This window comes from Muntiacus reevesi, chromosome 9 (assembly GCF_963930625.1).
Source record: "Muntiacus reevesi chromosome 9, mMunRee1.1, whole genome shotgun sequence".
NCBI classification, from domain to species: domain Eukaryota; kingdom Metazoa; phylum Chordata; class Mammalia; order Artiodactyla; family Cervidae; genus Muntiacus; species Muntiacus reevesi.
In genome coordinates, this window is record NC_089257.1 from 44,405,071 (window position 1) to 44,418,137 (window position 13,067).

General features: G+C 44.5%; 1 protein-coding gene across 1 annotated transcript in view; it reads left to right on the forward strand.

Annotated features, from left to right (window-relative positions):
• The window catches only part of DNHD1 (dynein heavy chain domain 1), a 61,348-nt gene continuing 48,281 nt past the window's right edge, over positions 1–13,067 (forward strand). Inside the window, 6 exon segments of the mRNA XM_065946081.1 lie at positions 1–31; positions 238–1,051; positions 4,619–4,789; positions 9,329–9,532; positions 9,612–9,722; positions 12,050–12,206. Coding sequence (XP_065802153.1) covers positions 1–31; positions 238–1,051; positions 4,619–4,789; positions 9,329–9,532; positions 9,612–9,722; positions 12,050–12,206 — 1,488 coding nt within the window.

Sequence of the window (13,067 nt, forward strand, 5' to 3'; positions counted from 1 at the left end):
ATGGTGTCAGGGGCAGTGGGAAGGGACTCCTGTGCAGGGAGGGCCCTACCTCCGTCCTGGGCCTGCTTTTCACCGGTCTTAAGGGGAAGCTGTGGGGTGAGTTGAGGGTCTCAGGAAACTGCATCTCTATCCATCTCACGGTCCTAAGTCCCTCTCTTCCCCATTCTCTCAATGCCCTTGACGCTGCCCAGAGCCTAAGCCCCCTTCTCTTGCCCTCTCTTGCGCTGCGCCAAGCAGGTGAGACCCATCAACCAGGAGCCTGGAACTGGCAGTTGGATCCTGAGCAGTGGGCAGGGGCAGTTCGACAGCAGTTGAATGCATGGCTTCTCTTGGTCTCAGATGAAGAGGCATCATCTAAAGCCCTTGAATCTCGGCGCTCCGTAGGTGTCCTGGACGAAGCAGAGCAGCGCGGAGCCTGTCAAGGAAAGCAGAGGCAGTCCCTGAAGGCAGTGACTCGGTCCGAGCGCCCCACAGTGCTAGAGCTCCTGGTAGCTGAGCTCCAAACCCTGTTCTCAAAAGTGCTGCAGGATGGCAGCCCTGCAGCGTGGTACTACCTGCATGCCGTGCTGGGTCTGCTGCCCCCATATCGAGTGCTGCTGGTCGGTCGCCTCGACTTGCTGCCTTTCCTGGAGCGGCTGTACCGCTGGGCACCCTGGGTTCAGGCCCAGCTCCAGCTGGATCTGCTGGACGCCATGGACCAGGCCTTTCCCCGAGACTCCTCGTTGTTAGAGGGCACCTCCCATGTTGACTGCTATCCCCAGAGGAAGAGGTTCCATCATGGGACCCCACGCCCAGCATGCCCTTTTGTGCAGGCCCAGTGGGAAGGGCAGCAAGTCGAGGACGATCTGGCCACATGGCTGCGGCCACTGACCCTGCCCGAGCTACAGCACAGCCTGGGTATTGTCGGTGCTGAGGTGGCCATGGAAGAGACCCAGTGGCTAGATGGCCTCAGGCTTCTGCCCTTGGCACTGGCAACCGACATCCCAGTACAGTATGAAAGCAGTGACACTGACAACGCAGAAGAGGAGCGTGTTGGAAGAACAGAGACTAAGTAAGTGAGGAACCTAGTCCAGGGCTTTGAGCAAAGGAAAGGAAAAAACCTCTTCCTTTCTGTTTGCTAATAACCCCAATGGTCTCAGTGTTAATCCCCTTAGGAAAATGCAGAAATTAATGAAAACCACAAGCCAACCTCGAGGAAGCCAAAGCTTCAGAAAACAGCCTGAGTTTCCAGAGTTTCTAGACTTCTTTCTCATGTATTGCTTAGTTGTTTTTCTCACTTGTTCCATAATCTTGCCTCTGGGCCTACCTACTGCAGGATACTCAATCTGGGTCTCTCCCTCAAGATGCTCCTAGGTGAGTGCCTGTCTGGGGGCCCCTTCCACTCATGTCTATGTGACCTAAACCAGCTCCAAGGCAGACTAGAGTTGGCTCCACTGCCAGCTAGGACTTTTCATTCTGATCCTTCCAGAGTCTTCTTGCCCTGCGAGTGAGGGACTCTTGGCCCTTGGAGTGATGATTTTTGCCCCAGTCTGGCTCTTAACTGCTCTGTAAGGATTTCAGAATGCCTAAAGAAACTCCCTCTTCTCAGAATTCTCCAACTCTAGTCTTGGAATTTCTCCCTGTCCCCTGGCCAGCTTGTCTGTGACACATTCTAGAAACTCAAGCTGTTTTCTATTTCATATTCTCTAGGACTGGCTTGCAGGCATTCACACGTTCACTGTCTGGAAAGAAGGCTAGTTTTACCTTCAGTCAATCTTGGCGTTCTCAATTTTAGCTCTCAGTTTATGGCTGGGTCAAGTTTTTCCTGAAGCCTTAGAGCCTTAACGATGGGCATATAGGTAGACTCTTGGGGCCCTGATGGAAAGTGGGTAGTGCCTTCATTGTGTATGCCTTCAATTGCCCCACCAGATGCTTCTTTTTCAATGATCTGCCCTGTGCCCTGAGTATAAGTCTCCTTTCCTGGGGGAATAATCTAGACTGAGTGAAAATGGGCTGAGATGCGTGAAAGAAGTCAAGTTCTTGGTCCTCTTTTTGCAGCTGTCAGTAAACCTCTGAGGTCTAGCTAATGTGGCTTAATTTCACCATATTCCCCAGGACTGGCCTCACAGACATTCATATATTCAAGAAGTATTATTGGATAAACTATATATCAGGAACTGCTAGATGCTGAGGATACAGAAGTGATAAGAGCGAGTCAATCTCTTCCCTTGGGTTTTACTGCTGCTGCTAAGCCGCTTCAGTCATGTCCGACTCTGTGCAACCCCACAGACGGCAGCCCACCAGGCTCCTCTGTCCCTGGGATTCTCCAGGCAAGAGTACTGGAGTGGGTTGCCATTTCCTTCTCCATCCTGGGGTTTTACAGCTTAGTTAAGGGAGATAGATGTTAAATAAGTTGATTTAAGTAAAATAGCATTACAATTTGCATTAAATGCTACAAAATCAAAGAACACTGCCTTTTCCCTGGGTCTTCCTCTGGGTGTGTGTGTGCATACACATCAGAATTAGGAGAAAGCACATCAGAGGAGTTTGGGTTTAAATTTGGGTTAACAAAATACCTTGAAGGTCAGGAAGTGAAATAAAGTAGAAAATTTCAAAGAGGAGGGAGCAGTCGGTGTTATGCTTTACCAAGACAATTAAGAAAAATCTGAAAAAAATATTCACTGGATTTAGCAACAAGGAAGAGATTGGTGAGAGCAGTTTCAGTGTAGTTTTGTGATGAGGAAGGCAGACTTTAGTGCATTCAAAAGTGAATGGAAGGGGAAGAAGTGGAAATCATGTTTCATTATTTCATGAAGCTTGGCTTGAAGGAGAAAGAGAGATTAGGACAGCATATTGAAAGAACAGTGGTGTCTGAGTAGGACTGTCAAAAAATGGAGAGGTGTTTTTAGCCCTCAAGACAGTCTTTTTGAGCAGTTGATGCTCAATACATATTTGTAGAGTGAATGAATAAGTATAGGCTAACAAGAGAAGAAAAGGAGATTGAAAATACTTCATGAAGAGGGGAGAAGGGATCCAGAGCACAAATGGAGGAATTAGTCTTGCAGAGAAGAGGGTCACTACTTCCTCTCAAATTTGGAGGCAAAAGTAGAATGGAAATATGTATAGATAAATGTGTGGGAAGGCAGCTGAACTTGAGGGAGTTATTTCATGGCTGAGAGCCTCAGTTTTCACTGGGCAGGGACAGAAGCAAAGAAGGGGACTGGGAGCTCCGCCCGGCTGATCGTGGGGGTGGGGAGGTGGAAGCCTGCAATAGCAGTCAAGGAGACTGCAGAGGGTAGCTGCCTGAAGACTTGTACTAAGACATCAAGCAGAGTGAGCCCACAGATGAGACTGGACTCCAGGAGTCTATACAGGAGATGATATTTCTCTTCTGAGATCTACTGAACCTGCTTAGTACAAGTAGGGCTTTAATTATTGAGGAAATGAAACTTTAGTGCAGTTACACCATTAGGATATCCTGATCTAATGTCAAAATCACAAACCCTGTTGTTGATGTGAACTTAATTTAATTTAATTAATTTATTTATTTATTTTTGACTGTTCTGAGTCTTTGTTGCTGCCAATGGGATTTCTCTATTTGTGGAAACCTGGGGCCACTCCCCAGTTGTTGTGCTAGGGCTTCTCGTTGCGGTGGCTTCTTTCGTTGCAGAACACAGGCTCAGCAGTTGTGGTGTGAGGGCACAGCTGCTCTGTGGCCTGTGGGATCCTCCAGGACCAAGGATTGAACCCGTGTCCCCTGCATTGGCAGGTGGATTCTCAACCACTAGACCACCAAGGAAGTCCCGATGTGAACTTTATGATGGCATTGTAGCCCTGGAGTAAGTTGTTCTGTTGATCTAGATTTGGGTTAATTAATGGCATGAATATACTTGGACTGATTAAATCTAAACTGAATTATTCAGAGGGTTTTTGGTTTGTTTTATTTTTGTGCTCTGAGTTTACTCACCAAATTTATTAGTCCAGGTAATTTACTTTTAGCTTCTCTAATAATAATTAATTTTAATACCAATTTTATCAGCTGGTATGGTAGAAGGGTTGAAAGACTGATGGTGTATTGGTGTAGGCTTGAGGGTGCTGAAGGATGTATAGTTAGATCCCAGCTGAGAAGAGATGGATATGAAGGTGGAGTTTGGGTGATGATGGAGAAAAAACAAGAAAGAAACCCCAGGCTTGGAGATCATGAAGAGCTGGAAAGCAGGTATAATTGGGACAAAGATAGGAGATCGAGAAGGCTAGGAAGGTTGCCAGAGAGGAGATATCTAGGACTGTGGGCTTGCAAGGTGATGAGTTGGGACAGCAAAGTATTCCCATGACTTTTACTGAGTATTATGTAATACTGATGTCATAGTAATCACAATCAATCCAGAACGATTACTCATTTATCAGAAAGGGAAGGGTTCTTCACACACAGATCTGAATGACTGCAGCTGCCTGACTATGTCACCTCTTGGACTGTATTTGCTCAGCATGCAAACCTTTGGGTGTAGATGGTTGACAGGCTCTAAAAGGCCACATCAGGTCCTCTCAGGCACCTAATCTAGTTCCTTTGTTCACTGGCAGACAGTAGCCTCCTGACCGCTTTGCTCTGCCTCTTCTCTCCTGACTTTGTATCATACAGGTCTCAGCTGGACTTGGAAGTTCCTGAGAAGACCCTCCAAAAAAGAAGCACTGGCTTCTTACCACAGATCTCCCTCCTGGGTAGCCAGATAATGGCCATTATGAAGACAGAGAGATACCTGAAGAAGATTCACTTCCTTTATCTCAACGTGGCTCCCAGCCGCTACTTTACGTGAGAGTCCATGCCCAGACCCCTGACCTGCTCCTCCCGCTCCCTGACTTCCCCCCACACTGTCTTCCCCTCCTCCTCCTCTCCAGACCTGCTATTTTCCTGTCTTTCTCCTCTACCCTCTCATTTCTTCTGTCTCCCAGTTTCCCTCTTTCTTCCCTTCTCAGCCTTCTCTCCACTCTTCACGTCCTCTTGCTCCCCTTTGCTCTCATAGCTTTTCGTGTTAGTCATTCTTTTCTACTTTTTGCTCTGTCTTCTTTATTTTGTCCTAGCATGACAGAAACATTTGGTCATCACCTCAGAAGGGAATTTGATGGTGAACTCTTCTAATTCCAGTGCAGGAATCAGGTGTTCATTTAAATCTTTGTGTTTCACAAGGCATCATTTTCCTTAGACTACATTCCTTTAACTTTTACCTTTTGGTCCTCGTTTTATCCCTGTGCTATGAAAACAAGTCTTCTAAAAAAAAAAAAAAGAAAACAAGTCTTCTTCCATATGACTCAAGAGTCATTCATTCACTTTCTTCCATTAGATCAAAATCTTAGTATTTTTAAAAGCCCTATTCAAGTCTCTTCTCTTCCCAGAAATATCAGTAGTAATTACCATTAATCAAGCTTTTTAAAAATACCTGTGTCATTTAATCCCCACCTACCAGGTAGATGCCATTATTATTCCATATATGATATGAATAGACTGATGCATAGACAGGTTACGTGACTTGTCCAAGACCACAGAGTAAGTGGTAGAAGCAAGACTGAAACCTGGCCCTGTCTTAACTCAAAAGTCCATAGTCTTGAGCAGTATCTGATATCTACTCCCAGGAATCTATATATCCTGCATACACTGACCTCTTTCTCCTGAACTTCAGTGGGACTAATGATCTGTACCATCCACTGATTTACTGATCTATTCATTTAACAAAAGCTCACGGAGAGCATTGTGCTTGTTATTAAGCAATTGTCTCTTGGCTCTAGTTCTGCTCTTCTGTCTCTGCTTTGTAATGCTGGGGTTGGGACTCTGTAAACTTCATTTCTCTTTTTTCAGCTAGCTTCCTGTTAGTTTTGATTAATAGGGGATGCTAGAAGGAGACTGGATAGCAGGATAAAAGGAGAAGGGACTTTGTCTTTCCTCTGCTTGCCCTTCATATCATTGCCCCAGAAATGGTCATTCACTCTGCCAGCAGCAGGCACTTTCTGAAGTAGCCTCTTCCTGATCCTGGCACTGCAAGAGGGGTCAACGCCAGGTGGGGTAGCACTTTCCCATCAAGAGTTCTGAATCGTAACTCTACAAGGCCCCTCCTCAGAACTCCTTATTTACTAGTAGCAGCCAGGCGGCATTCCTTAGAAATCCGAGTCCCTGTGTTACAAGCCCCGCCTCCAAATCCATGGCTTCTGAGAACCCAAACTTCTTTTCTTTGTTCCTCTAGTCTTAGGGCTGGCATTCATTTCCTGTAACTGTTGTCTCTGCTCTACCTTAGTTTTTTTCCTTTTTGCTTTTCAGGTGTCCTCTGACACCTTTTCTAAAAAACACATTTTCTTTATTGAATTCACTTTGTTGAAATGCTGAAGGCAATTTCTGTTTTTCTGATGGACTCTGATATAGTACTTGGCATCATGAGTGGTCTCAGGAAACGATCCTCAACTATGGGATTCTGATATTGGTTTGGTAATGTCCTTGACCTTGGAAAGTACTAGGCTTCTTGCTAATGGGAAATAGCATGCTAGTAATCCATGACCTGTGCTGACATCACAACTAAATTGTCACTGTAGTTGAAGATGATGAACTACCTACTGACACCTAGTGGCTGCTACACTTGATTGTCCAGTAGTAGTGATAGTAATGGGAGCAATGTGGGGTGGGAGCCCTGTTGACAATGGTGGAGAGCTTATAGAAAGAAAATGACAAGCTTAGGGCTTTCAACTATCAGCTCAGTCGTAGTCAGAGAAACAAGATAATCAAAGATAATTAGGCACAGAGAGAAACAAGAAACCATGAGCAAGAGAACTAAAAAAGTAGTGAATAATTACAGGGCCCACATCTGCCCAGAAAGGAACACAGTGAAGTGAGTTTTTCACTTGTTGCTGCTTTTCTCCAAACAGAGATTCCAGTAGAGGCAGTGGTGTGTCAGTTTTACTATATGCTCCTGAAAGATAGAAGAAAGAAAGCTGAGCTTTCTTCAGACTCAGAAAACTAAAGAGCAGAAGTGGGTTTAAAGCAGATTTGGTTTTAAAACAAAAGAGCTGGGGGCCCACACCAAGGAGGGAGGTGTTTTCTGGTTCAGCCTGTGTTGTAACCAGAGTCCCATCTGGAAGCCCAGGGGATTTAATTTGTGGGTTCTCTGATGATTTTCATGTTTTATCTGGATACTTTGCCCAGTTTTTCTAGTTGTTCTCAAGGGGAATATTGGTCCATATTTCTAGTGCATCATCAGTAAAAGTGGAAACTTGGCATTTTTGTTTCACTCTGAGGTTTTCTTTCAGTGTATTTGCAATTATCAAAGTTTTCTTATATTTTTCCTAGATTGTTATGCTTGCAAGGATCTCAGTTCCCAGGCCAGGGATTGAACCTGGGCCACAGCAGTGAAAGCCAGAAATCCTAATCTCTAAGCTACCAGGGAACCCCCTGTCCTAGATTTTGATTTATACTTCTGTTCAGTTCAGTTCAGTCGCTCAGTCATGTCTGACTCTTTGCGACCCCATGAATCACAGCACGCCAGGCCTCCCTGTCCATCACCAACTCCCGGAGTTTACTCAAACTCATGCCCATCGAGTCAGTGATGCCATCCAGCCATCTCATCCTCTGTCCTCCCCTTTTCCTCCTGCCCCCAATCCCTCCAGTATTAGGGTCTTTTCCAATGAGCCAACTCTTTGCATGAGGTGGCCAAAGTACTAGAGTTTCAGCTTCAGCATCAGTCCTTCCAATGAACACCCAGGACTGATCTCCTTTAGGATGGACTAGTTGATTTATACTTAGGGAAGAATATATTCCTTCACTTCCTTAAGGTCTTTGCTCAGCTCTCCCTGACGTCTTGCCCTGTGCAGGAAGAATAGCCTCCATTAAGAAGGCCACAGGGGAAGGAGCATCGCCTTGGGAAGTCAGGCCTCAGTTAGGATAGGTAGCTATCCTGCAGGATGCTGCATAACCCAGTGGTTAAGAGAGGGGGGCTTCAGTCAGGTAGATTTGGTTTTTAAATCCTGGGCTTCCCTGGTGGCTCAGTGGTAAAGAGTCTGCCTGCCAATGCAGGAGATGCAGGTTCAATCCCTGGGTGGGGAAGACCCCCTGGAGAAGGAAATAGCAAACCACTCCAGCAGTCTTGCCTGGGAAATCCCATTGACAGAGGAGCTTGGTGGGCCACAGTCCATGGTATCGCATAAGAGTTGGACTCAACTTAGCAGCTAAACAACAAAAATTCTTTCCTTAACTGCCTTGTGCACTCTTATGGCTTCTCTTTGTTCGGTTTTCTCATCTGTAATTTGGGGATAATAGTGTACTTGAGAAGATCTAATCCCTTTGTCAGAAATGAAATAAAGTTTTTATATGATTTGACTTACTGAGTTTACACTGATACTTATGTATATGCCCTTGAGTCATTTGCTTAATAATGTATGGGGGGAGTGATGGGAGAGAGAGAGACAGAGAGAGAGAGAGAGAGAAAGGAGGGTGGTTTTACCTTTTAGGCATTATATGCATTGGACTTGGGATACACAGCTTTTAAAGGGCTAAAAAATATTTTTAGTGCTTAAAAATATTACTGACTCCAAGTTATGAAAAGAAAACTGCAGGATGAAAATTAATAAATGCCTTATTAAATGTGCCCAAGCATGGCATTATGGCAACTATTTTACCTCAACTAGATATAGCACATAATTTATATGTTATATACTTACATATAGAGTGTATTTAATGTGGGATATGGGAGCATTTTCCTGAAATAAGACAACTTACTAGGATTATAAAATAGCTCTGGAGGAATTTATCTGGTTCACTAGATGGCAGTTTTTCTCTTTATTGGCCTGTGTCTAGTGTTCTAGTTACCCTTGCTTTCCCCCGTTCTCAGTTACTCCAAACAGCCTTCCCTGATTATTTCTGCATGTTATTTCAGCATGTTGGATATACATATTTTATCATTTCTAAGATGTACATTTCACATTTCGACATTTCTGAAATTGTCATGCATCTTACAAATTGGTGGTGTATCATATTGACAGCATTTTTTCTTTTAGTGTTTCATGAAAGAATGCTGCAGCTTACAATTGAGAGCATCTTAGATTTGATGGGATGTATGTTCTCTGCGTATGGAGATATGAACTTCTTGGAACTGGCTAAGAGCCTTTTTCTTTCTTCCCATCTATTTTTGGCTTCCTTTTTCTTCTTAATATCTCATCTTTCTGGTTTGAAGATCATTCTGCTCTCTTTCCCCTCTTCCCACTGTCTTCTGCCTTCCTTCTGCCTCCTTGTTCCTCCTTTCTGTCCTCCTTTTGTCCCTCCCTGGAGTCTGCACAAACTCCCAAGGCCCCCACTGATCTGTGCTCTGATTTAAAGGCCTTACAGCCTGATGGTGGTGCCACCCAACAAGGTGAACCCCGAGCACTACATCTTCTCTCCCTTCGGGATCCTGCACGTGCATCCCGTGGAGGGCAGTGAGGCGATGACACTGGGAACCTGGCATCACCACTCTGTCCTCTGGCAACAGCTCCAGCTTATACCATTCTTCAAGTATTGCCTCTTACGCAAGGCCTTAGCCAGGTAGGTGATGGTGGGTATGGGGTTTGGGAAGAGGCATCACAAAGAGCCACAGTACACATCACTTCCCTCTGGTTTGTAGTTGGAAGAAGGGTGTGAAGCTGCAGAGGTTGCACCAGCATCGGTCTTTCCTAGAGAAACACCTGCTCCTGGCTGTCCCCCACTTTGGAGCTGGGCTGCTTCATATCAACAGGTGAGGTCTTCAAGGCACAACTTCTATGGACTCTTTTTTCTTTTTTTTTTTACTTCTATGGACTTAAAAAAAAAAATTTATTTGGCTGCACTGGGTCTTAGTTGAGGCACATGGGATCTAGTTCCCTGACTAGGGATTGAATCCAACCCCACTGCATTAGGAACACAGAGTTCTTAGCCACTCGACCACCAGGGAAGTCTCTGCAGTGGACTTCTGAAAATTATTTTACAAGCAGTAACCTACACGATCATTTTAGAAGATTTGGAAAATACAAAAAGAGCACAAATGAAAAACTTTTCAGTCTCACCATCTATAGATAACCGTGACATTTTGTCACTATTCTTATAGTCTTTTTTCCCATCATATTAACAAATGCAATCATACTTCACATAATTGTTATGTAACCTGTTTTTTCCTCTGAAAAATATATTCTGAACAGATCTACGTATTAATAAATTTCTATATCAATTTTCTCCAGATTGTCCAGTTATTAAATATCAAATCTGAGGATGTAATGTAGGTATTTGAAACTCTGCTCTTACCATGGTATTACTTGAATTCTCTTTTTATTTTTTAAGAAAAACTGTTTCTCCTGTTTTCAGTTCTTTCTTACTTTCTCTTCACACTCCTCAACTATTGCAGTTATCTTCTGTGATAGGAGTTGCAAGCTCAGATGCCTGCAGGGCCCAAGGAAGAGCTGTGGAAGAAACACAGTGGGCTGGATTCAAGACATTAGAGAGCATGGGACTGCAGTCAGCTTGGGGATTGCACCTAAAGAGGATAGTCACTACTCAGTTCCAATTGATTCTTACCATTAGGAATATGGATCCAACATGTCAGCCACATTATTTTTTTCAGGATGACCTAGGAATCCACATTTTGTTGTAAAATCTCTTAATTTTATCTAGTTATCTTTTAATTTTTATTAAAACACCAAAAAGTTTTATTAAAACACTGTGCTGGCCAACTCTTAGTGGTACATACAAAAACCCTTTCATTCTGAATTTGGCCCATGTGCTACCAGTTCATAACCTCAGCTCTAGATTTTCTCCAGTCGAGCTTAATCATCATGGCATAATTGGCTGCACAGATCCGAATTTAAGTCCTAAACACTAGCAAGAGTCCTTACTCTTTGAGCCCCAGTTTCCTGATCTGAAAACAAAAGAAGATTTTTGCTACTCACAGCTGTTAAGAAAAAAAAAGTCACAGCCATAACCAACTCTTTGCAACCCTTTGGACTGTAGCCTGCCAGGCTCCTCTGTCCATGGGATTTTCCAGGCAGGAATATTAGAGTAAGTTTCCATTTCCTTCTCCAGGGGAGCTTCCTGACCCAGGGATCAAACCAGCGTCTCCCAAGTCTCCTGCTTTGCAGGCGGATTCTTTACTTGATGGCTTCCCTGATAGCCCAGTTGGTAAAGAATCCGCCTGCAATGCAGGAGACCCCAGTTCTATTCCTGGGCCGAGAAGATCTGCTAGAGAAGAGATAGGCTACCCACTTCAGTATTCTTGGGCTTCTCTTTGTGGCTCAGCTGGTAAAGAATCTGCCTGCAGTGAGGCAGGACTGGGTTCTATCCCTAGGTTGGAAAGATCCCCTGGAGAAGGGAAAGGCTACCCACTCCAGTATTCTGGTCTGGAGAATTCCATGGGATCGCAAAGAGTCAGACATTACTGAGTGACTTTCACTTTAACTTACTTTCACTATCTTTACTCAATGAACCAGCAGTGAGAATTAAATGAGCTAGTAAATATAAAGTACCATGTTCAGTGCCTCAATAGGAACAGAGTAAATGATACCCATGTGATCATCCTCTGTTTATCAGGGAGCCCATTTTTTCAAGGATATTTTGAAATGTAGATTTTTCAGGGTGGTTGTGGGGGGAATAGATAACAGAAGTGGGTTTCTTCAGGGATGATCAGCCCATAGGGAAGTTGGAGGTTCCTCACCTTTGATTCTAAAACCTGCCTGTCCATCTAGACTGTAAAGACCCGCGGCTTTCCTTATTCCAAGGAAGAAGCCTCTGCAGTCTCTCCTTCTAGTCAGACCCTAGGATCTCTTTGACCTTCTTTCCTGGCAGAAAGGGTTACCCAGTGTAAACATTTGTGCATACCCCAAACCTTTGCCAAAGAATTCCACAGCCAGCAACACCCTGGGCTTAACCTCTTCCAAAGAACCCTCAAGAGGAGGCTGTCACTGTCGGTCTCTGGGAACATTATGCTGTCTCTAAACCTTTGCTTATTCTGGGGTGAGCTGGGCTAGGAACAAGTCAAAAGAGTCCAAGGAAGGAGGGCAGAGTCACCAGCTCTGACCAGTTTAGCCCTGATTCCAGACTTCTGCAGGAGCTGCACTCTGTGTCCTGGCTCCCCCATGAAGCAGATCAGTGCTACGAGCTGCTGGACCTGCGGCGGGCTCTAGCCAAGGAGAACCACAAGGCCCTGCGACTGCTCCATCGCTGCCTGCGTCTCTGCACATCCATCCTTCATCTGGTAAGAGGCTTCCATTTATGGTGAGATTTCTTTCCACGCTGAACACGCCAGGGTTTCAGCTATCTCTTGGCTTAAGCTTCCCTGTATGTTCTGGACTCTGCAGTGGGCTCAGAGTCTTTGTCCTGTTTACCAACAGCAGCCTGTACTGTAAGTGGATGGATTAGTAACAAATAGGCAGAGACTTAGATGCAATCTTTTCCTAAAGGCTTGAGCGGAGTCAAGAAGGAACATTCGTGCCAGGAGCAGTTAGAGAATTTGAAAGTTGGGATCTTGATCTTACGTGTTTCTGGGCTTGTTTCAGAACCTCTCTTGAGCTTTTAATAGGCCTCCATGGCTGATAGAAGTATCCAGGCCTGGGGTCCTTCCTTCTTGTGCCGACTTTACGTCTGTGGTACATGCACCCGTGCGTGCCTGCTCAGCTTCTCAGTCGTGTCCGACCCTTTGCGACTCTTATGAACTGTAGCCCACCAGGCTCCTCTGTTCAGGGGATTTTCTAGGCAAGAATACTGAAGGAGGTTGACATTTTCTACTCCAGGGGATCTTCCTGACCCAGGGATTGAACCCACATCTCCTGCATTGCAGGCGGATTCAGCATGTCAGCTTTAAATCTATAGATCAATTTGGGGAAGAATTAATATCCTAACAATATTTAGTTTCCTAATCCATGACATGGATCTATTGATTTATTTTGATTTCTTTAATTACTTTTGACAGGATTTTGGAGGTTTCCTGTAGCGGTCTTGAACATATTTGTCATTAAATTTATTGCTAGATACTAGACATTTTTTGTTGCTATTATAAATGATATTTTAAAGCATTGCTGTTTTCTGATAGTTGCTATACCATACACACAAATTAATT